The 24,976-nt window shown below is 33.2% G+C and overlaps 2 protein-coding genes across 2 annotated transcripts in view; both read right to left on the bottom strand.

The window, feature by feature from the left end:
- LOC143633282 (uncharacterized) overlaps nt 1-1,151 on the bottom strand; it is a 50,445-nt gene extending 49,294 nt beyond the window's left edge. The window contains exon 1 of the mRNA XM_077101613.1: nt 256-1,151. Coding sequence (XP_076957728.1) covers nt 256-1,086 — 831 coding nt within the window. The 5' untranslated portion in view covers nt 1,087-1,151. The remainder of the gene's footprint in view (nt 1-255) is intronic.
- Nucleotides 1,152-2,498: 1,347 nt separating this feature from the next.
- Nucleotides 2,499-5,489, bottom strand: LOC143633260 (nuclear intron maturase 4, mitochondrial-like). Its single transcript, XM_077101598.1, has 3 exons — nt 5,484-5,489; nt 4,924-5,026; nt 2,499-4,831 (listed from the first exon to the last, which is right to left on the bottom strand). The coding sequence occupies exons 2-3, from the start codon at nt 5,009-5,011 to the stop codon at nt 2,538-2,540; spliced, it is 2,382 nt and encodes a 793-aa protein (XP_076957713.1). The 5' UTR covers nt 5,012-5,026; nt 5,484-5,489; the 3' UTR covers nt 2,499-2,537.
- Nucleotides 5,490-24,976: the final 19,487 nt, after the last annotated feature.

Below are 24,976 nucleotides of genomic sequence, written 5' to 3'. Positions count from 1 at the left end.
TAGATATTTCAGAGTAGAGTTTTGAAGAGCAAAGATTTAACAAATTTGGAAATAGTGGCAGTGATCATATGGTGGCACGGTTAGGTTTTAGCCATTTTATTACATCATTATATGTGACCATATGCATTTTAGTTGAAATATATAATGGTGCTAGTCTATACTCTATAGTCGGTTGAACAATCTATAAACCACAATTTACCATATTCACAAAATGATTTGTATTTGAAGTAGGTGTTTAGAGAGAGAGCTAATTACTGTTTTGCCCCGGTTAAGGAGAATCCCTTTGGAGAGACACGACTTAAGTTCCTCTTCTGATTTATAGTTTGGAGGATTTACTGCAGTCTTAATTATCTTTTCATAATCCAACATATGTTTCATCCATTCACAATTCTCCTGAAGTTCAAGTGCAATCTTTAGCTTTTCCACAACAAGAGATATTGTAGGTCGTTTTTCACGATATTTCTGCAGACACTGAAATGCAATGTCTGAAAATGTTTCCAAAGAACTCGGATCCATTTCTTGCATCAGGTCTTGAAAGATAATCTCATTTAACTTCTTATGTTTGTAGTTTTGTTTCCACTCACGCACTAGACTCATAAACCTACCGTTGCTATTCTCAAAGCATAGTCTTCCACACAATACTTCAAATAAGACAACACCAAAAGAGTATACGTCTGACTCTTTCGATAAGATGCCCAACTCCATATACATTGGATCTAGGTACCCAATGGTACCTACAAAATTGGTGATGAGAGCCGAGTGCAGTTGATTAGCTGGCCCTACTTTTGACAGTCCCATGTCAGAAACTTTGGCATTCCAGTTATCATCGAGAGGGATATTGGAACTCTTTATATCACGGAGGAGAATTCTTTGTTGAGTGCCCTTGTCATCATGCAGGTAGCTTAGTCCTCTTGCCGCATCAAGGCATACCTTAAGACGTTGAATCCACGTGAAAGTAGTGGATTTTAAATGAAGATTGAGGCTTCCATTAGATGCATACTCATAAATAAGGATCTTCTCACCATCCTCGTCACAGTATCCCAGTAGAGAGATCAGATTTTCATGTGTGTAACGCGATAGCATCATGCTCTCCTTCCAGAACTCTGGGTCCCCTTGCCCAAATTTACGATCGAGACGCTTAAAAGCAGCCACGCTTCGTCCTTAAAGTGAGAAAGTTCTCCTCTGTGCACCTTCCCAAAACCACCAGTTCCGATAACGTTGCTGTCATCAAAATTGTCGGTGGCTGACTTGATCTCTTTAAGTTGGATCTTAAGTTGTTGAAACTCCTTCAAGAAAGTCTCCATTCAAGTGGTGTTAAACCATCATAAAGGTACGAAAATATGGATGATGATTATTGATTAAGAATTACTTCAATATTCAAACTATGTGCTTGATTATACTGGTTCAATGGGAAGCAATGCCTTTATATAAGCTTACAAAGGACAGTATTAATTTACTTGTAATTTACACCACTAAACTAGCTATTTTTTTGGTCTAATATTTATCACATATATAAACTTGTTCCACCAAGCGTATGCATGTACGCGTCTTTCCGTGTGTTAGCTAAGATGTCCAGATCACATGATTTCATTCAACATGTTTTAAGTCTTGCTATTGTAGCCTAAACAATTTGCAAGTGGTTATGACGTCTCCTTAGTTGACCTTATAGAACTTTGAATATTGCTGCCAACTTTTAACAGTATATATTTCAAAGAATCTTATGTACCCAAACCTCACAGGTTTGACCTAAAACTATCAGAAAAGGGCGGATGGAGTGCATTCGGGAGGGGGCGGTGCCACCTTGGTACCGGCGGGAACCCTGCCCCGTAGCATGCCATCCCGAACATTTTTTTATCCCGCTCATATATCAACGGTCACATAATATAGTTGTAACTGAAACCACTAAACTAGCTAATTTTGTTTTAATATGTTATACTTATACATAGACTAATCATCATTTAACTTGTTCTACTGGTCCAAATGCATGTGTGTGCATGTCTTTCCATGTCCAGATCACATGATCTCATTAAAAATGTTTAATTCCAGCTATTATAGCCTAAATTTATCAGTATTCCAAGGAATCTCATGTGCACAAAATTTTATATAATACTGTCCAAGAAGATATGCAAATCCTTAATTTGAAAAGAGGGCTAAAGGAATGACGGAAAACTTTATGAATCCACACTTGAAAAGGAATTCAAAATATGTGTACATATCAAAGGCACTTATGCAATTTTTAGTAACTGGACTGGACCCTCGGACTGCTCAGACCGGATTAAAGAATCGATTTCTATAAACACTTTTGAGAGAAAAGGTAAATTTTACCTCACGGTATGTGGCTGATACGAGATTCTGCAATCCCCTGAAGGTTGCTTCTGTTCCCCCTTGATTATATCTTTCGTCACGGACAAAAGTCTTTCAAGTCAACCCAACGGTATACAATACATAGACTACAAGTTTTAAATATTTAACTTTCCCACTCATTTAGACACCGACCAAACAGAATAAACTTGCTAAAACGAACCGTAACATAATATTCATTTCCAGTCATCAAAACAAACAGATTGAAGAGATATCTGCCCAACAAACAAATCCTTCAAATGTTGTTTACACAACCCGACCCGCCTCCTATGCAAACTCGGATGAACAAAGCTCGAGAACCCCGTTTTCCAAACCGGAAACTTTTGCCTTTGCATAACATGCACCGTGTAAACACACGGTGCAGCCTCCCGACACCCGATTACGAAGCACGTACACGGTCTAGATTTACTCACAACTCGCGCTAAAGATAACATACACAAACCACTGTAACCAACCCCATACAACAACCCCTCATCATAACAAAGATCCCGAGATTCCAGAAACCCGTTAACAGAATCTTCTTCTGTTAACGAGATTCTGCACAGATCTGATTCAAACTTCCTCTCAATCTCGGTTTCATGTAATCTATACTTTGTTGCTAACGTACGTATGCATGATTTCCAAACCTTTTCACTAATAATAATCTTTATTTCACCAAAATTTTCACATAAATGATACCATTTAACCCATCGTGTAACAATACCGTTATACCAATCAATAATATTATCATGATCTAGTAAAACGAGTGTCTGGCAAGCACGTGGGTACCCTTCCCTATTCGTTATCCCGTATCGATGTAAACACATTCTTATTGCCTTCAACGGGGACGAAACTTCGGTGACATAACCCGACTCAGAAGAAATGGCAGATTCGGGTAAAAGGTTGACCGTTGACTTTGTCTCGGATTTGACATACTTTTTGACTTGATTTTGAAACATGTAAAACGAGTCTTTTAAGTTTTCAGGCAGTGCTTTTTCGGTTATTAACTTGGATAAAATATATTCTTCAGTGTCATGTCTTTTTAAATTTTGGCCTTGCATCCAAACTTTTAGTAAGACTTTATACCAATGATCGGTTTCCATCCCCGGCTTGCGGAAGCATGACACGTGGCTCAAAACCGAGGAACGGTTGGCAAGATGTTTGATTTCTGACTCTTTGACTTTCTTGAATCCATGACCCAAGACTTTCTTCCCGATTCTGATCATCCCTTCATTCCAGGCCTCTTCCTTCTGCAATGCAAATAACTCAACTTTTTCCTTTAACTTGTGAACCGCTCTAACCGCAGGACTCTCTTTTACAGTCGTCTTAATAATATTGCCCGTAAAGTTTACTCCGCGAGGATCGTTACATTGCAAAATATTTGTGTTACTGTCAAAATCCAAATAAAGTGATCCCTGTATGTAGGTTTCAATTTCTGACTTTAAAGCCAGGCTCACTTCTTTGGACCCCTTAACTATGATAAGAATTTCATCCATTAACCGACAACAGTGCACCCTAACTCCCGACCTACTTCCTTCATTTCCTTGAGTGGGACTCATCTGTCTCCTAAACCAGCGACGCAACTTTGACTCTGACTTTGACTCGTCAAATTGACCATCATCTAATGCATCAAGAACTTCATACTTCATTGACAAATTAAGAATCTCCCGATCAAAGAGGTCAAGATATATATTCATTAAAACCGGAGACAACAAACCTTCTTGTGGGAGACCATGGCCTTTAGCAAACCCTCCAAACTCCAAATTAAGAACTCCAACGTTAAACATGCTATGGATTAAAGAATATAATTTGGGATCTTCGATCTTTGTTTCCATTGTTGATATGAGTTTAGAAAGGATACGTGTGTGAATCTTCTTGTTGAGTATTATAGGGAACCACCAATCTGGATTCACAATTTCTTTACAGATGTACTTTAAAGCCGATGATTGACCCCTTCCGGTTCGACAGCCATGTGAGATTTTAGAAAAATGTGGTCGATAAACAACCTCTAGAGCTATTCTAATGGCTTCTTGAATCACATTTGTTTTGAGATTGGGAATTATCAGTTTTTCCTTGTTTTCTCCCCGTGTTGAAAAGGAATATATGTTGGAACTTATGTCAAATTTTTCGAAAGCTAATTCTTTGGCTAGAGAGGTGAAGTCGATATTGTCACACTCGGATGCTAAGTTGACATTTGAGTTGACCCTTATACTATCATAGGCGTCTTGAAGAGTATATGGATTGGCGATTACTTTCTCAATAAGATCATGAAACTTTCCATCTTTGAATTGGTCTTTTACTCTTTTCTTTACGCGTAACTCGAGAAATCTCTTGAGCTCTAACCGGTTCATTGGTTTCCTTTCATCAATTTGAGAGGACTCGTCAACTACACAAGCTAAGCTGCTTGCTAACAACAATTTGTCGATGCTAGTGTTATTATTGTTAATGGAATTTGAAGATGAATCAACTGAATGGCCCATGTATCTTTTTCCTGTGACGACACAAGAGTTGTAGTTATTAATATGTTCTTACTAGAAATAAACAAAGATTTAAAGAATATATAAGAACGCTTTTGGTAATTACCTGTTTCACCAGCTGATAAATTGACCGAAATAAGATTAAACCAATGAAGATGCATGGTCCTGTTCACAAGTTTCCTCCTGCAAATCATCGGTACACCGTAGACCTACAGACCACAGTTTTGCACATACATGTCTCTCAGATTTCTTGTACGCGTGTTAAACGTCAAAACAGGCCGTGTTAACAGGCTAACGAGTTGAACCTAAAATTCATATCAGCCACACGAACACCGGACATGTCTAATTCAATATAAATCCAAAAAAAGCAGTGAGCTTTCCTACTGCATACATTCAACGTATTCATATAGTCAATTTTATCCTGCTTCTCTTTTATTACTGTTTTATTTTTACTTTTGAAGCTGACTAGGCACGAAAAAAGTATATATTTTGGTTCACGCATTTTATCAAACACCTGGTGTGCATGCTTAAATATCACATGCATATGAACAACACTACAAGTCTATAAGCAATTAAGGATGTGAAAACTGAAATTACGTAATTTAGAACATGTAAGTAATGAAGCCAATCAAGTTTACTTATGGATTTAAGTTAACAATGTGCTACCTCTTGGAATGAAACTGAAAGTTAGGGTTTGATGGGATGAATGGCAACAATTTTTATGTGTTTGGGGTATCGCTTCACATGAATGGCAACAATTCGTATGGGGAGCACGCAGTACACTGGAGAGAGCTCCCGGGTTTAAATATATGATACGGTTTAGGGATGTATTATTTGACATATTCGAGATTGCTTTGCTATTTTTGTTAAATGAAACATCTATGAATTTCTTGACTGACCCGCTAGATGGACATTCAACTTTTTGCCCGCCTGACATTTTTGATCTTTGGATGGAGTAGTTCTAGCAGGGGTTTCCTCACTAGGTTTAGGATGTAGTGGTTTCACGGCGGGGCAGCTGTTCTAAAAGCTGTTTCATGCAAGGTGACTAAATATGAGAAGACTTGTCTTGACAGCGACTATATTTATACCATTCACATTTGGCACTTTTGGTGACATCAAGATCTATCAATGTAGTTTTTAAAAGATTAGGTTTTGCTATCAAAAAATGACTTGCGACGCAGCTTGTTGCCCGTTTGCTCTCCTACTTGATGTAAACGCTTTATTTCTATACTAAGAACTTCTAGTAAAGGAAAATGTTCTATGAATGACCCGACTACTAAAGGAACCCAAATTTAGTTGATGATTGTCAATTAGACATAAAATGATGTTTATAACTAAATGTCCACTTATTCAAGGGTGAAATATTCGCGTTATAACAAAGTAGATCTTCAACCTTTCAACCACACACAAATCATCTTCAAACATATATGTTTCACTTGGATGTTCTTTAGGTTTGTATTAGTTTTTCGTAACTGCATAACGAATGCTTCTTTAAACATAAACAGCTGTATAGACGTGAATAAGATTAATATGGTAGCTAGACAATACATACAACAATAACATTATGTTAGCAAGCACATGATACATACATACATAGAAGGTGTTTGGGATTGAGTTTGAAAAGTGCTTATTGGCTTATTGGCTTTTTCAAGAAGCCATTGAGCTAAAAAGGTGTTTGGCAAATGTCCTTTTTGTTTTGACTTTTTGATTGGCTTGAAAAAACTATTTTTCAAAAGCCCCAAATCATAGCTTTTCAAATATACTTTGGGCTTTTTGATTGAAAAATTGTTAATCTACCCACCCCTTACCCTAATCCAAAGTATATCTTCAAACGACGTTCATTATTCTCAGCCGTTGTTCTCCTCTGCTGTTCTTCTCTCTGTTGTTCTTCTCTCATTGCCAACTAGCGTACGTTTCTATATTAATTGTTATTGTACGCCATCTACTATGAGTTTGTGATACGATCCTATTATTATTATTATTATTATTATTATTATTATTATTATTATTATAATTTAAGTTTATCTTTTATTTAGTTTCCTTATTATAGTCAAATTATGTTTCCTTATTGTTTATCTTTTTTCTATTTTTATGTCTTTGTTTCTTATATATTGTAATATCGTTTAATAATAATAATAATAAGGAATTATTATTTTGGGTCTGTTTCTTTTATTCTCTTGTGTTCTTGGGAGATTAACGGTTGTCTCGAATAAACCGTATCAATTGGTGCTTTTATTGATCCTTAGCCTACATGGCTTTGGAAGAACTCTTGTGAGAACATCCACTATTACCTCGTTTCATTTGATCTAATCCCTCCCTATGGATCTCTCAAGCTGAACGATATTTTCTCTTTTACGCGATCTATGGCGACGAGCGGTTTCCCTATGTCATTGAATCCTTCGTTGATGAACCATTCTGGTGGTTCAATGGTTGGCTTCGGAGTTCAGACTTCCTCACCTAGGATAATTTCACTGCATCATTGCTTACTCAATTCTACGCTAGTTCCGTCAATGCAATTGCCAAGTCTGATCATGAAACCATTGTTAAAGAGGAAGTTACTCAAGGATTGGGGGATATGACCTTAGGTGGACATGTAACTGGTAAATATAAACAACAAAATGGTAATTTGATGGTTAATAAAGATGTCAATCAAATTTACAACAATACCATTAGCTCGTTGGCGGCGACATCGTTAAAGGTGCAATAAGGCGACCCGTGTTGCGCCCCTTGTGGTGGTCCGTTGACATGTCCCGAATAACACCGGAAGACTCGAATGGTGGCCACCGTGGTGCTACGTTGAGACCGCCCCACTTGTCGTTGTACGAATCGAGTGGCAACCGCCATGGCAACAACATTCCGTCCTTGAGGACAAGGGCGTTTTCAAAGGGTCAAGAATTGATATGATCCTATTATTATTATTATTATTATTATTATTTAAGTTTATCTTTTATTTAGTTTCCTTATTATAATCAAGTTATGTTTAATTATTGTTTATATTTTTTCTATTTTTATGTCTTTGTTTCTTATATATTTCGAGACAACCGTCAATCTCCCAATAACATAAGAGAATAAGAGAAACAGACCCAAAATAATAATTCTTTCTTATTATTATTCTTAAACGAGATTACAATATATAAAAAACGAAGACATAAAAATAGGAAAAAAATAAATAATAAGAAAACATAATTTGACTATAATAAGAAAAGTAAATAAAAGATAAACTTAATAATAATAATAATAATAATAGTAGTAGTAGTAGGATCGTATCAGTTTGGTTGTTAACTAGTGGACATTGGGAATCAACCGATTCCAGATGGGATTTGCAATTTCACATTCTGTTAATAATTCTATTAGGTCTCACACAGCAAGCGGAGTAATCAATCACACAACAAAATCAACCAACAGTCATATACATCTGTAATATATATAAATGAAATTCCTAAAATCCTACGTGTCATGATGTGGTCGTTCTCCCTTTTTATGAAAGCCACCAGATTGTTTGATTTTTAAATGGATGTCTCTCATTGATTTAACCTAAATTTATGGGTATGGGTCTTACCAAAACCAGATAGCTCTTAAACAGGTTATAACATCTCATTAAATTAAAAATTAATCTTACCAATTATTTCATATGAAAATCCTATAAAATAGGGATATACTAAAATTTAATATCCAATTAAAAAAAAAGATATTATTTATAATTAATAAACAATTTTATAGTAAAAAAACATAAGTGGGTCATAAGTGAGCCACCAAATCCAGATTGTTTTTAAACAGGTTATAACATATCATTTATTTATGAAACCCTTTCATCATCAAACCATAAGTATATTATTAACTTTCTTACAATAAAAAAATTAAAATCCAAAAAATAAATATTAAAAAACGAAAAATGTAAAACAACCATTCTCTCAAGCCATCAGATTGCTTTATTTGTAAATGAAGGTTTCTCACGCATTTAACCCGAATTCACGGGTAAAGGTCTCACCAAACCCAGATAGCTCTTAAACGAATTATAACATCTCATTATATTAAAAAATAATCTCATCAAATATTTGATATGAAAATTCTATAAAATAGAAATATACTAAAAATTAATATCCTATTTTATTTAAAAAAGATATTATTTATAATTAAGAAACAATTTTATAATAAAGAAAATAAACGGGTAATGGGTATCACCAAACCCATATAGCTTTTAAGCTGGATTATAACATATCATTTATTTGTGAAGCCATTTCATCATCAAACCTCAAGTATATTAATTATTAACTTTCTTGCAATAAATAAAATTAAAATCCAAATATACATATATAAATATTAAAAACGAATAATGGAAAACAAACCCCTTAATACGGGGGATAAAATCTAGTATATACATATATAAGAATGATCTTTTTGGTCATTTAATGTAAACTAGGATAATAACCCGTGTTACACACGGGTGAAAAACATATCAAAAAACAATATAAAATGTAAAAAACATATTCAATCAACACAAATATTTGACATAAGTTTTTTACCAGCATATATTACAAAAGATGTTATATGTCTATAACATAAAAAGAAAATACTTTATAAATAAATAATTCAGTAAATAAGGAATAATATAACATAAATGAACCATTATACCTAAAAAAAATAAAAAAACACATTAGTAACAGATTTTGTAATATTATTTGAAAAACTAAGCTTACAAATATTTACCAGGTTTAAACTTATATTTTCACCCGTGTAGAGTTTTTGTTCAAAAACCTTTTGAAACAAAAAATGTCGGTTATAGTTGAGGCGAAAAATCTGGTTACAAACGATGGGAAGCGTTATGATTTTTGAACGAAGCATGTGTCTTTTAAAGAAAAACGATGAACAATTTAAACTTAGTAAATTTAATAAGTTTTTAAATTCTAACAATAATTAGAATAATTAATATCATAATTACATTAATAAGTTACAAAAATATAAAAATCAATATGTGGAAATTATATTTATGAAAGGTTGATAACACGGAAGTCTATGTGGACAACTTAGATGAAGGACATGTGGACAAAATTGTGTTGTTTTAATATATTAGTTAGATAAGCTAAGCCTAACACTTTTAAAAAAATAATCTATTGGCTTATTGGCTTTTCCAACCACACAAGCTAATCTAAACACTTTTTTAAAAACTCATTTTTAAAAGGGCATAAGCCAACAAGCACTTTTAGAGTTAAATAAGCAATCCCAAACACCCTTATAATATGGTATGAAAGATGAATGACATGTCATAAGCCAAGAAGCCCTACATACGACATATGCGTATGAAAAATTAGAAATTTCGTCATAAGTTAGTATTTTAAATATAAAACTACAATAATTGAAATTTTTTTAATTAAAATTAAACTAGTTGCGCATGACAGACTAAAAAAGACACGTTTTCCAACCAAAAGGGTACTAAAAGAGAATCTTTCCTTTTATGGAATATGAGCTCACACGTTGCACTTTGTGTGTAAGCTCTGACATGTCATGTTTGAATATATATTCAAATCAAATAGCCTAAAGTCATAAAATATGAGAAAATCGCCTAAATAATTATTTTTGAGCCCTGCTTGCGGTGCGCGCATATAATGTATATATGTGTGAACCCTCGGGTGGGTAAAAGTAAAATTGCACTAATTTTGACGTTATTTTACTAATCTCGTGAAAATAACGTTAAAAGTGGCGGAAGGTTAATCAGGCATCATGTGGTGGCGTTGAGACAAGGGCACATGCACCAATCAGCCGGTGTCCCGATGATTGAGTGCTATGTGCCTTATGTCCAATGCTTGATGCAAAACTACTATCGAGCCGGGGGTCTCACCGGAAGCAGCCTCTCTATCCCTATGGGATAGAGGTAAGGCTGTCTACATCTTACCCTCCTCAGACCCTACCATAGCATTGCTATTGGTGGGATATACTGAGTACGATGATGATGATGATGCCTAAATAATTATTTTTAACAACCATTTTTCAACTTTGACTCACTTATATTTAATTTAATACCCAAACTAGCTATCAATAACCGTTGAATTCGACATAAGTACATTAGCGGTCGACGAAACTCAACCACCTCTAAAATCTCGCCACGTCAACAAGTTTTGTTAGTATGACGGAAGTGATTGCGAATCCGACGGAACCGCTGATAAAACCGACGGGACGTTAAACCGCCGGACGGACAGTGCATGAGGCTGCTTCTATCGGGTCCGACGATTTCACTCTTCCGTCGAATTTTTACACCATGAAGTCGAAATCCAAAACTAAGCGATTTACACTATGGATTTGCTTGATTTTGTAAAAAAATATGAAAGATAGAGATGGAGGTTGGTTATGAAGTTTTAGCGTTTGAGAAGTAGAAGATGAAGAGTTTTGTCAGATGATGAAACATGTAGACACACGTGACGAGATTTTATAGGTTGTTGTGTTTCGTTGGTGACAATGGTTCTTGATGGCAAATTTAGGTATAAGGTTAGAAAATGTGGTCAAAGTAGTTATTTTGAAGATTTTCCCATAAATATTGATGTGAATTTGGATTTGAAGAAGTGGTGCCGTTATTGATTAGGGGGAAGGCCCAACCACTTTGGGTTTTGAAATATTATTGGTGGACACCTACTTCTCCTTCAGTTGTACTATATTCCAAATCGTTTTGATTAAAACATTTTGACAATGAACTATCTCTTTTGATTTGCGATTTGAGTTATGGGTCCAACATCTATTAAAAGTTGCATCGTTGAATTGTGATTGTGTAATTGGTCTTCTGGTCCAGTGACATGATGGTGATAGCTGAGGTTTGTGATTTCTATGGTCTCTAGTTTTGAAACCTGACTCGATAGGGTTCTTCCACAGTAGTGGGCTTCCTCTTTGATTAAAATCAGTATAAACAGTCGAAATCCTGTCTTAGAAATATTCACTTGGATGTTAAGGAAAGTTTCAAACCATGTTTAAAAAAATAGAGTTTTGCGATCATTTGCTTTCCATATTGCATTTAACATTTTTCAGTTGGATATTAATTAATAAATTAAGATTTTTATATGTTCTATTATTTTCTTTTAGTTTTGACTAGTTACAAAACCAAAACTTCTAAATTGACCGGTTATACCCCTTTGAATTTGGTGGGTAAAGTAGTGTATTGTCTAGTGATACTAAAATATTGAATGAGGTTCACAATGTTCTTTCGGTGAAGGTTCAAGTGTTTTAGTTTTTGAATAAATGTATAATTTTAAAAGAGAGTTAGATAATATGCAAGTTAACCTTCTTAGAAAATATAATAAAGTAAAACAGTGTCCTAAATTCAGCAGGGCCATCTTAGTAATTAATTAAGATACTACAAAAGCTACACAAAAATTAAATTAAAATTGTAGTTTTGTAATCACATAGAAACGATATAATTCATATTCTATGGTGCTTCTTTAAAATTCAGTAGTGTAATACAAATTTTAACAGTAAAGTTAAATTTTGATCCGTATTTAAAACCATTGTTGCAACTTGCAAGTCAGGGTTTGGACCACCAATATTCTTCTTGGACAAGCGATTTCTTTATTGTGTATATACTAATAATAGTGCCTAACCTAACAAGTTGCTGGCATGCAACTCCATATAAAGGGAATGGCTAGGTGAACCTAACTAATTATAGAGTTGTTGACTAGAATGGTGAAGATTTAGGGCATTTATAGATGATTGCATCAAAATTTTGAAGTGCATATTTTAAATAAGTAACAAATTAAAAATGTGTTCATTCTTATGGGTTAAAAATACAGGGACAACGGAGGAACTCGATTGGGAAATTTGGTGTAACTCTACGTTTTAATCACTATTAAGTTTGTTTTTGTTGTATGTTGCTCCGCTTCTAGCTGGGTCTTGGAGTATATTAATAAAAATTTGGCCATTCTAACTGTATAGTCATGTTAAATGGTAAACCAATATACATAGTCAAGCGTTATGCGAAATTAAGGTAGTATATGAATATCTCTTGCATGGTACCTTTTGTTTATCATCAACGTATGCGTATCCTACAGAATTTCAATACACGCACAAAAAAGACTTGTAATGCTTGCTTTCTTTGCGTGTCTAGCATTTAGTATTCCTATTTATCAGAAGGCAAGCCATGCAACTTTATACTCTATGTTTTCATGATACCTAGCGCAATATAATTAAGCATAATTGCAGTTTGTTTCTTAATTAAAGGCTTGAGTTTTCGTATGCCTTTAATGTGTTATAAAACTGCATCTCTAAATTATTAAGGTAAAGGAATCATCTTGTAACATTATTAACCTAACACAAGTTGGAATGTATGGCATTTAGCTCAAGCCTTTCTATGTGTTGTTTAAAAAGTCTATTATTTTTTTAGTAATAATATATTTGTGTTTGTGTGCCTGTGTGATTTATAAATAAAAGTATATAAAGGCAGATGTAATAAAGATATCAAATATATAAATAAAATAAGAAAGAAAAATTTAAGAAACATTTTTGTGATTGGCTCTAAAGGGAAACAATTTACAAGCAGTCGTTATTTGACACGTCCCCTGCTAAATGTCATTAAGAACCGTGTCATGCCCTGCCATTGGGGTACCCTAATTATTGTGGTCTCATCATCCACTCTGAAAGAAAAAAAAGAAAAGAAAAGAAAGAAAAACATGCTACATGTGTTAAAGAAAATTAAATTTACAAATATTATGTAAACTTGAAGCTAAAGAACATAAAATTTAAAAATTTATGATTATAAAACTTAAAGCCCTAAACCATCCATAAGGCTATGTGTAGTGAATGGCTATGAAATAAGGGGATTTTTGATACGTAGCGTCACGTCAGCAGAGAGGCTATTTTCATTTTAGTGGTGTTCAAGCCAAAATCGCTGCCACATTGAATAAAATAATATTTATTTTTAACCCCAACCGGCGACAATCTATATCCCCCCCCACACACACATACACCCCTTATCGCCCGAATATCGCCGGGGACATAAATGATGGGGGAATATTTTGGTTTTTTAAATTTTTTCGTTTTTATTTATTTTTGAGTTATAATTTTTTTTTATTTTTTTTAAGGGTTTCTTTTGTGTGGTCACAAATCCTTCTCACACTTCTCATTTTTGTCTCCCTTTGCATCTTAACTTTTCCCTCATTATTCTATGTATATATAGTTAACTACTTATAGGGTTAATTCATCTTACACAGTCTCTTAAATCTATGAAGGGTACAAGGACCCAATAGATCATAAAATATAGTACAACCTGACGAAAATAATAGAATGCTGAGTGATGTAACACAATGTTAAGGAAAAAAAAAGATAATGAAAATAAATAAAAACACAATTATCTGAAAAAAAAATTCTAAAATCTACAAACTATAAATTGAAAAACGAAAGGCTCAAATCCAATATCGCAGTGTTTGACGAAACTGTTCCAATGCAGCTAGTTTGAGATCAATCGAAGTCTGTTTAATACCCTTTCTACGATTTTCTAGTTTAAAATACTATGTATTTGAACCCAACTCATTACTTATATACTTACGGTTTTATCTTATATTTAGTTTTTTTTTTTATTAACAATATCCCTCTTTATATGTTTTAACATATTTTTCTATACAGTAAATGTTAGCAGGAAGAAAGAAACAAATTTGTGAAGAGGGCCACAGAAGTCTCAAAGAAGGATGACGTATTTGATTATTTATTAAATTAAAATACACGTAGATATTTATTGGTTTTACGTATCAGTTGACGATAGCAATGTTCATCGGTTCGGATATCGGTTATTTGGTTTGTTTCGATTCGGTTTGAAAAAAATTTCATGTATCTAAAATCTAAAATTTGAATTGCTACTACTCTACCAAGTTGGATTCGACCGAAAAACCCGAATCTGCATTATATTTCCAGTTTGTTCTAGACAAATAAATAAACTTTCAAATAATGCAACATATATAAAAACCGAGAGTTTTCAACCACAATAGTGGAAACCTCAATCATACAAAACTTGGAAATAATATTAAAAACAACAATAGCTAAAACACAATAATAATCTTAAACATAAAAAGCAAAGTTCAGATAAAAAACAAGAACAAAACAATAAAGCATTCACTTCACTCGTTCGAAACCTTCATCTCTATGAACAACTAGAGTTAATATATCAAATTCATGGGACACCACTGTCCTCATCAAATAGCCCGAAGATGCTTTGTCATTACTCACCTAAATCCAACTTGAAACACTTTCTTAACTATTGTTCGTATAACTGAAACACCACCTTAACACAGATACATTAGGCATGAAAGAAAAACACATTCAAGGCTAAGGATGTGTTTGAGATTCCTGTAAGTTCAAAAGGACTTTTGACAAAAAGAACTTATTAACTTCTCCAAAAAGTCATAATCCTATAACTTATCGAAAGCTCATTATTTACAATATATGATAAGTTAAAAACAAAGGTCGTATGACTTTGACAAACACCTTATCAACTTATTATTAAGTTATAAGGAACATAAATAAGCAATCCCAAACACCCCTAATTTATCTCACTTCATATTCTGATACAGCCTCACTTCCAAAACAATCATGAATACCCGCACAAACTAGTTTTTGGTTGTACCCGTTAAACATGTTTGAACAATTTATTAAATGCTTTCAAAATGTACACACATTTTCAGGGTGGGTCTGCCCAAAACATGTAAAAAAACATTTAAATATGGCATATAGAACTAAGCTGGAGAGCTTTCACATGAGTAAGTTGGGTGTTATAGTTTTTATGTATATAAGGTTGTGTAATTATATATATAAGTCGCATAATTATGTATATAGGTTGTGCTATTAACATGCGTAGATGTGCATATTTAAACATAAGTTACAGAATTATCCATTTAATTTGTACGCTTCGCATTAAAATCAATTTTCAAAATGTCCTACTGCGCCACACATATAAACAGGGATAAAAATATTAGAAATTAATAATTTATTAAATAAATTTAAAAAAAACATGCTATAGTTTTATATAAATTGCATACATAATTTACGTAATTAATTAATTGATATGGGCAATGAGCTAGTGGTGGAGTGGTAAGGAAGAGACTTGGTGCTTCATGTGACCCGGATTCGATTCCTGCCCACAACATTTAGTTTCAGATGCATCAGGGTGATGATGAGAGACTAGACGATTAGGTGGTTTTCACTAGTTGGATCCTTGAACTGAACATGCTATATCTCACCGCATCGGCATGCCTTCGGCCGAGTATTTATGGGCGTTGGCATTAGGCTAAGGGTTTTTTTTTCAGATCGAAAGACGAGTGTATCACAATGCGGTGGCTGTTATATAAAAACTTAATTGATATGAATAAATGAAGAAATTAATAAAATGATTCGTCATATAAATCTTTAATAGGAAAAGCTAAAAATCTTGTCGAATCCCAATTGGATGTTGAACAAATTGACAAGAAAAGTGGGCCCCGCATGAGAATCTATCGATAGCTCTTCTTTAACTTAAAAGAAAACAACACTTCTAATTACTTTAGGGACGTTGTTCTCCTAAATCACCCCATATGTCTATACGGCTTCTATAGATCTATAAGGCTATATAGGCTACACATTATTGACAGGGGGATAAAAAAGGGATTTGATCCTCCTACACCACCCCCATATGTCTATACGGCTGGTATAGGCATATACGGTCGTATAGGCTACGCATTACTGACAAGGGGACAGGAAAAACAACTTTTTTCAACCTATACGACCGTATAGACCTATACGAGCCGTATAGGTGCTAAATGGCTCGTATTGCTATCTGACACATCATAAAACTTACACGGTCGTATAGGGCTATACGACCGTATAGAAAACTTTTGCAGAAATAAGTCAGCCTGCCTTTACCGCTGCCGAAAAACGACTATACGAGCCTTATAGTGCTATACGAGCCGTATGTTATGTAATTAATACATTAAAATGTAAGATATTAACGTATTAATATTTAAAATTGTGTCAAAAAAATTGTCTATAGGACCGTATAACCCTATATGGCCCATATAGGTCTATACGGTCATATTAACGTATTAATATTTAAAATTAAAAAATTGTCTATACGACCGTATAGCTCTATACAGACCGTATAGGGCTATACGAGGCACTACAGACAATGAACGACAAGCTCCAACACAAACTGATATGATTCAGGTGCTATACGACCGTATAGTCCTATACGAGCCGTATAGAAAAAATAATGGTGTGTGAGGATCCAAGATGGTGTGGGAGGATCCTAAGCCTAAAAAAATAGTTTTTTTCAACCTATATGACTGTATAGACCTATACGAGCCGTATAGGTATTAAATGGCTCGTATTGTTATCTGACACACACCATAAAACCTATACGGTTGTATAGGGCTATACGACCGTATAGAAAACTTTTACAGAAAAAGTCAGGCTGCCTTTGACCACTTTTAACCGCTGTCGGAAAATGACTATACGAATATTTAGCCGAGTATATTTATGTAACATAATATAATATAATTTTAAACGAATGTTCTTAGGTACAACTACAAATTATTTAGCCGAGTATATTATGTAAATGCTAATAGATAATTTATTCTATTCTAAAATATCATATTTAGCCAAGTATGTTATGTACTTATAATATATTAAAATGTAAGATATTAACGTATTAATATTTAAAATTGTGTCCAAAAAATTGTCTAGACGGCCGTATAATCCTATACGGTCCGTATAGGTCTATACGGCCATTTAACGTATTAATATTTAAATATTTTTCAAAAAATTGTCTGTCTATACGGCCCCGTATAAGGCTATACGAGGCACTACAAACGATGAATGACAAACTATAACTCAAACTATCATGATCAGGTGCTATACGACCGTATGGTCCAATACGAGCCGTATAGAGAAAAAACTGATGTGTGAAGATCTTTACCTACTTACTTTTGAACCTCTGTATTATACGTGATTTGTCAAATATAAAGATATTTATGATCCACTGTTTGAAATTAATGAACAAAGTTAAAGATTAAAAAAAATGAAATATATAATACAAATAATTAGAAGTCTAGAATTGTAAATTTAGAAATTTGAAAAAATCTATTTTATATACACTAATTGTTGTTTTATCACAAGCATTCTCATCGTCATCCAATATTAACTTTTAGACCACGTCTGCTAATTACTCTAGATAATCTTATAGTGTAAATGGGAAAAAACTGGACATTGAATAAACAAAAACAAGCCAACCCTAGAAAAAAAGATTGTTCTTGGCTATCTTCTAATTGTTTAACTTTCATATTTCTACTTTTTTGATTTTCAATCAATATTTTATTTTAAATTTCTTGACTATTTTATAACTCAATTGTTAAAAATAATTTTAACCCATATTCTATGGATAGTCAGGATAAATGAGATGATTAAAAGGGAAAATTATGCTAGAATTAAATATGGGCTTGACACCGAAGCCTTAATATTTTACTTCATTAGAATTTAGAAGAGTTAGATTAGATTAGATAAGGAAAGGCTTATAACAAGTATAGAATAATGTGTTTGTTAACTAAATTTTCTTAAGCTGTTTTTATGGGCCATATAGATGGGCCCACAACACCAAAAGATGGGCTCCATTTACTAGTGGCTTTAGTGAGTAGTTAAAACTTAAAAGCATCCCATGTGGATCCAACGAGGAGTGTTTCGACTTTCGAGTACCATTTCCTTAACAAAATAACTTAATAAATTTCACGATGTAATAATAAGTTAACTAGGTTAGAGCCCGTGTTTTACACAGGTAAAATAAATATAATAAAAATAAAAAATTATTATATGTAATACGTAAATTCAATTGTTTCATACAATAATTTTTGTTTATGACTTTTTCTATTAAGTTTTTGATATATTATGCATTATAATTTTAAGTTGAAAACCAAATATTGATGTTTGATTTATTTAAAACAAAACATTCATACTGATATTGTTATATTAAATACTGTGTGTATAAAAATGATTTATAATAAAATGTTGTCACATATTTAAAAACTAAATTTACAAAGACTAAGGTTTTATTGTAAAAGAAAATAAATAAAAATATATTATATTTTAAAATAAAGAGAGAAACGATCAACAATCTTAAATAATTGTGTTAAAGAGATATGAGAAGACAATGTGATAGTGAAAATTAAATGTTAACAGTTAAATATAATTTTGGTTTTATATTTGAAAAGAAATCAAATTTATATATGTTAAGTTAAGAAATTAAACACAATTACCATTTTAGTGGAGTTGGTAAGCACATTTGGTTTGAAACATGAGGTCTTGGGTTTGAATCCCGTATTACACAATAATTTATTTTTCAAAATTTTATAAAGTCTTACGAGTCATGGGTTATAATAGGAAAATGGGTCATGGGTCATAATATAATAGGAAATTGTGATATGGCATCTACTTCGCATTCTATGTGGAGTGCCTAGTTAAATGCCATGTGAACAGCTTGTGTTGTTTTAATAGTATAGTTATATTAGATTTACGTACGCATTGACAAAAGAAATAGGATTTTAGTTGTTGATTTGTTGGAACTATTGGTTAATAATAATTTGTATATGCAATTTAACCGGTGACACTTATAATTTCTATTTTCGATGCCAAAAGAAATTCCATTTACATAATTATAATAGATTTACACCTGATTTCCAACCAATTTCGCTCACAAAGAATGCACGTTTTCCCATTTCTCTACCAAATTTCATTCTCTGTATAGTTGATCACAAACGTTATACATGCCGCGTATAACTTACATATAGTTATCCTAGCAAGTTAGTCAAAATATAAACATGATCTTTACTTACACTAAACATAATGTTTAACATATATACAAATAATGAATAACATACAGCAACTTAATGTCCTACAGTGCATGCAAACATATAAATTTGCATTTTAATATAAAAATATGTTTTTTCATGTACATCCCATTGAGAGAAAAAAATTCACTACACTTGTCATGGCAATTTAAGTATTCCTTAGTTGGTTGTCAACCCATAAAATTTTTTCACGAGATCGGAGAGGGTCACTATCAAAATTTCATAGGGATCAGTTGTGATGATAACATACATATATATATCTTTAAATTTTTTTTACCGACCAGTACACCATAAGTGTAAGTTCACTCTGTTTGGCTGTCCTTAGAGTTGATTCTAGCAAAGTCAAAACATATGGGTTATATGCCACATAAAGTTAACCACTTTGGGCATAATTAGCCTCAAGTGGGTCAAAATACCAAGCTTCGTCAAATTGATTAATACAACCAATTTTGTCAAAATACACGTGAACATCCTTTTAGTCCAAATTACATAAATCACTTCATTTTTTAACTAAAATCTAGCAACAGAATCAAATTTCAACCCGCATGAATCGTTAGTTATTTTATGAAATTCAAAATGAATTCTAATACATATCGTACCAAATGTGTGGTTCCCGGACACTTGTAAAAGACGCGTGACACACAAGATAGATACTGCTAATAATAAGACTATTCGCAATGATAACACCTCGTTCTTCCCAAAAACAAGTCTAGTCATATCAGATTTTTACATGCACTTCTCAACAACTCATTTATCTCCAACGCTGTCATAGTATCATACTCATTTTTCACAAACATCTCACCATATCCATACAACTTTTTTTTATTAAACATGCCCACAGTACCCGCATGTGAAGCAACCTTACAAACGTGCATCTCAAGCATGCAAGTGAAGCTCCAACACAAGACATTGGTGCTCGTGTTTGCCCCACAAACAAGGTGCCACCTAAGAACGCGCAACCCGCGTTGCGGGTGGCCTATGAGCCACAAGTTAAGAATACTAAGACCATCTCCATTGGATGGTTTACTCTTGGTTCAAACCAAGTTAACCAATGGAGAGCATGGTTTAAACCAAAAACCTAATTACCAAGTTTGATTTTCCAAACCAACAAAAACCACTTAATTATGGGCCCTAAGAGCATTCTCATTCAATCCCTCATATTATGTGATGAGTGTTTTTATAATTTAGAGAGTGATTTAGGGTGTTGTGAGTGAAGGGTTTCTATATTTTAGAAAAAGTAGTGATTTTTCTGTATATTTGAAAAGTTACTGTTCATCCCCTATAATTTTTTAATATATTTTGAAAGTGGTTGTGAGTGAAGGAAAGAGAAAAGATAATGATAAAAGGTATAAAAAGTATTATTTAATTGAAATGAGGAGAAAAAATAAAGTGAGTTTTAGTGTAATTTTTTGTTTGGAGATAAGGAGTGGGATGAGAATGATCTAAGACTAGTTTTATCAACAACCCAACTCAATCCAACATTTTAATAAAAAACTAATTTCTCGCTCTTCCACATATACAACCCAACCTAACCCAATTTTTCACTTTCATTCCCAACCCAATCCAATTATTTTAATGTTTATATTTATTTAGGTTTTAATTTATTCTATAAAATTTATTATAATTAAAAAAATGTTTATTTTTTAAATTGTATTATTTTAAATATAAAAAATATTTAAAAACTTTAATTTTTTACAAGTAACGAAACTAATTTTACATATAATAATATTATAAAAAATACATGTTTTTAAAAGTGTTCCTTTTCTAACAAAATTTATATCGAAATGCTCATAAAAATACACTAAACAAGACTATATTTTTAAAATTTTAAAATAAGTTAAATAATGTAGATTATTAAAAAAAAATTAAATTACATACAAAAATTGAAAAAATGAATATTTAAATGAAGTTGGGTCATGGCCTAGGTTGATCTCATGACTTGGGTTGTACACTATAGCTAATTTAATTTATTTTTTTAATATGTAAATAGTATAACAACCTCATAGGAGGCTGTTGATAAAGCTAGTCTAACATCACATCTTTCACACACACACACACACACACATATATACATACACACCCATATTTACATTTATAAAACATATTAAAATATTATAAATATATACATATTTTTTTATATTTTTTTCAAAACTTACGTACTTTTTTTGTTTGTCTATTTTTTACGTAACGGCAAGTTTAACGGTTAAATTTTTTAACGAAAAAATGAATATTTAAATGAAGTTGGGTCATGATCTAGATTGATCTCATAACTTGGGTTGTGCACTATAGCTAATTTAATTTATTTTTTTAATATATAAATAGTATAACAACCTCATAGGAGGTTGTTGATAAAGCTAGTCTAACATCACATCTTTCACACACACACATACATACACACCCATATTTACATTTATAAAACATATTAAAATATTATACATATATACATATTTTTTTATATTTATTTCAAAACTTATGTACTTTTTTTGTTTGTCTATTTTTTACGTAACGGCAAGTTTAACGGTTAACTTTTTTAACAACTAGTTTTTTAACGATTTTATTATCTATTTTACAACGTTAATTCAAATAAAAAATATTACAAGAAGTCCTAGAAAAAGAAAAGCGTTACAAGAAGTTCTAGAAAAAAAAGCGTTACGATTTTATTATCAATTTTACTAACTTTTTATTATATTGCTATTTATTTAAATAAAAATTAAATATTTATAGTATTGTGAAATTCTTATTTAAAATTAATGTAAAAGTAAGTGATGATGTGAAAATGTAAAGATAGTTTGAGAAGGTGTATTGTTAGGCTGAGGGGTGTGGGGGGCGCGAGAGGGGGCGCGAGTGGGGGCTCCAGCTAATAATATTGTGACGTGTGGCAGAGAGAGAAACTTGATAAGATGGGTGTTGGTTGTGGTGCTCGCGCCCCGGGCCCTGGTGTGGAGGGGCGCGAGCGGTTTTTTTTTATTTTTTTATAAATGTATTAAAAAAACGTATTATTAAAAAAACAAGAAATTATTTAAAAAAACACACATTTTTTTGAAAATTCATAATAAAAAAAACATACTAAAAATTAAACAAACAATAATATTTAATAATAAAACTAATCTAATACAAGATCATCTGGTCGCCTCGACCACAAATGTTCAACCAACTTATGTCGAAGATCCCCGTGTATCTCACGGCTCTTGATATTTGCTATGTTTTGAAGTTTTTGTTGATCACTGATTGTGGACGGTTGTGGCGGAATGTCACCTTGGTAGTTTTGGCATATAGCTTTGCCCTCGTCTTCTAACGTCATGTTGTGTAGGATAAGACACGTGTAGACGACGTCCATTATCCTCTCCCGAGTCCAATAACGTATCGGGTTCGCCATAACATAATATTGTTTTTTTATAGCTCCAAAAGCTCTTTCAATATCTTTTCTAGCAGCCGTGCATTTTTGAAGAGGGGTAAAACCGGGAAGACCCCTAGCATCCTCCCTTTGTTGAAAAAAGGGATACCGTGCCTCTAAATCACTCGCTATACGCGTGAACAATTGACTGCTCATTCGAAAACGAGTTCGAAAATCCGACTCCGCGTATACCGGTTGAGGGCTAAAATAATGCCTATTCAAAGTATCGTTAGCACCCGATCGATCACGATCACGAGGTGGTGCTCTAACCCTCGGGAGTCGGGGTTGATGGGCTTGATTTTGCAAGAGATTGACCACGGTTGCGGTCAAAACTCCCCCTACATGAAGAAGCAAATCATCCTCTTCGGAGGAGTCGGAATCAGACGAGTACGACGACATTATTTTTTAAAAAAAAATTGGTTTTGGGATATTATATATGAGTTTGGAGATTGAAGTTGTGTTTGATATGGTTAAAATGGGTTGATGGTATGTGATATTGGTATGTGATATTGGTATGTGATATTGGTTTTGGGTGGTATGTGATATTGGTTTTATAGAGAATTTTTTTTTTTTAATAAACAAAGAGCCCAACGGCTCTATTTACGCAACCCAAGACTCCTTCACGCCTATTCCCAGCCGCTACCCCTCTTGCGCCTGCCTCTTTTTCCGCGCTCGCGCCCCTCTCGCGCCCCTCTCTCGCCTCGGTGGTGTGGTGCTCGCGCCCCAGGGCGCGAGGGGACTGGGGATGGGCTCACGCGCCCCCTGTCGCGCTCCACACCCCTCAGCCTTAGAGTAAAAAAGTGGTTTTTAAAAAAACTGATGTGACAGTGATGTGACTGGTTTGACTCAAAAACTATTGGAGATGATCTAAGTAGGTTTGTGGGACCCACTTTAGCAGACGTGTAAACCACCAATAGGAGAGCAACACGGTGGAGAAAATTCCCCTTGGTCACATCAATTGGGCCCACCTTTTCTATTTTGTCGTGGCTTTGTAAACGTTATTTATTAATTCATAAGCAATTCTTCTAAATTTCTAAGTAGCCTGTTTTGACTACACCAGCAACCAACCACTGGTTTTTATATTAAGTATAATGAGAATTAAGAAGAGTTAATGATGTGTAAGGGTGCCTTGAACCTCTATTTTAGATCAAATAATTTACTTATATACAACTAATATTAATATGTTTTAGTTCATGTTTATATTTGTCATAAGCAAATTAATCAATGGTGTTGAAAATGAAGAAAAATATTAAAGTATGAATTTAAATAATGTATATCAGTATCTACCAATATATAAATAATAGACATCTTTGTTTGATAAAATGTCTATTTACAATATATAGTATGAATAGAAAGATAATTTTGGTTATTATATTATATATAGGAGATGCATATGCTAAAGCTACGCGAGAAGTCATCATACCTCGCCACATGCCCGAGGGGTGGGATAAAAGTCTTAAAAGACTCCAATGTAAGCTTAAATTGTGGCAGTGATAACTATGAGTGTAAATACGCTAAGCCGTTAATGAGCTGCATGAGATCAGCTTATTAATTAAGAAGCTAATCTTGTTTGGTGAACTCTTTTAGAACTCAAAATCTAATATTCCCAACAGGCTTGGTTAATCTCATGATCATCACTTTGGCTCACATTTATGTAGATCATATATATGTTAAGGTAACCCTATCACTGCTCACCGTCTCATTTTTCTTAAACCAAGTTTTCGGAGCACAAAACTTTGTTGGATTTACACAGATAAGCCTTGTCTTTAGTCAGTACACACATCGAGAGGATGTTTAATGCACTATTGGAATATGCATGAAGGATCCATGACTAGGTACATGTGCATTTGTTAAATTAAAGAGGTTATCAAGCACACCAATGTACTATTGTTACTATCGTCGAAGTCGTTCATGGGTTACATTTTAATAAC

Source organism: Bidens hawaiensis, unplaced genomic scaffold, assembly GCF_021521415.1.
Source record: "Bidens hawaiensis isolate Kalapana, Puna unplaced genomic scaffold, B.hawaiensis_p1.1 tig00006636_1, whole genome shotgun sequence".
NCBI lineage: Eukaryota > Viridiplantae > Streptophyta > Magnoliopsida > Asterales > Asteraceae > Bidens > Bidens hawaiensis.
Note: the sequence above shows the minus strand (reverse complement) of the source record. Positions and strands in the feature narration are given on the sequence as shown.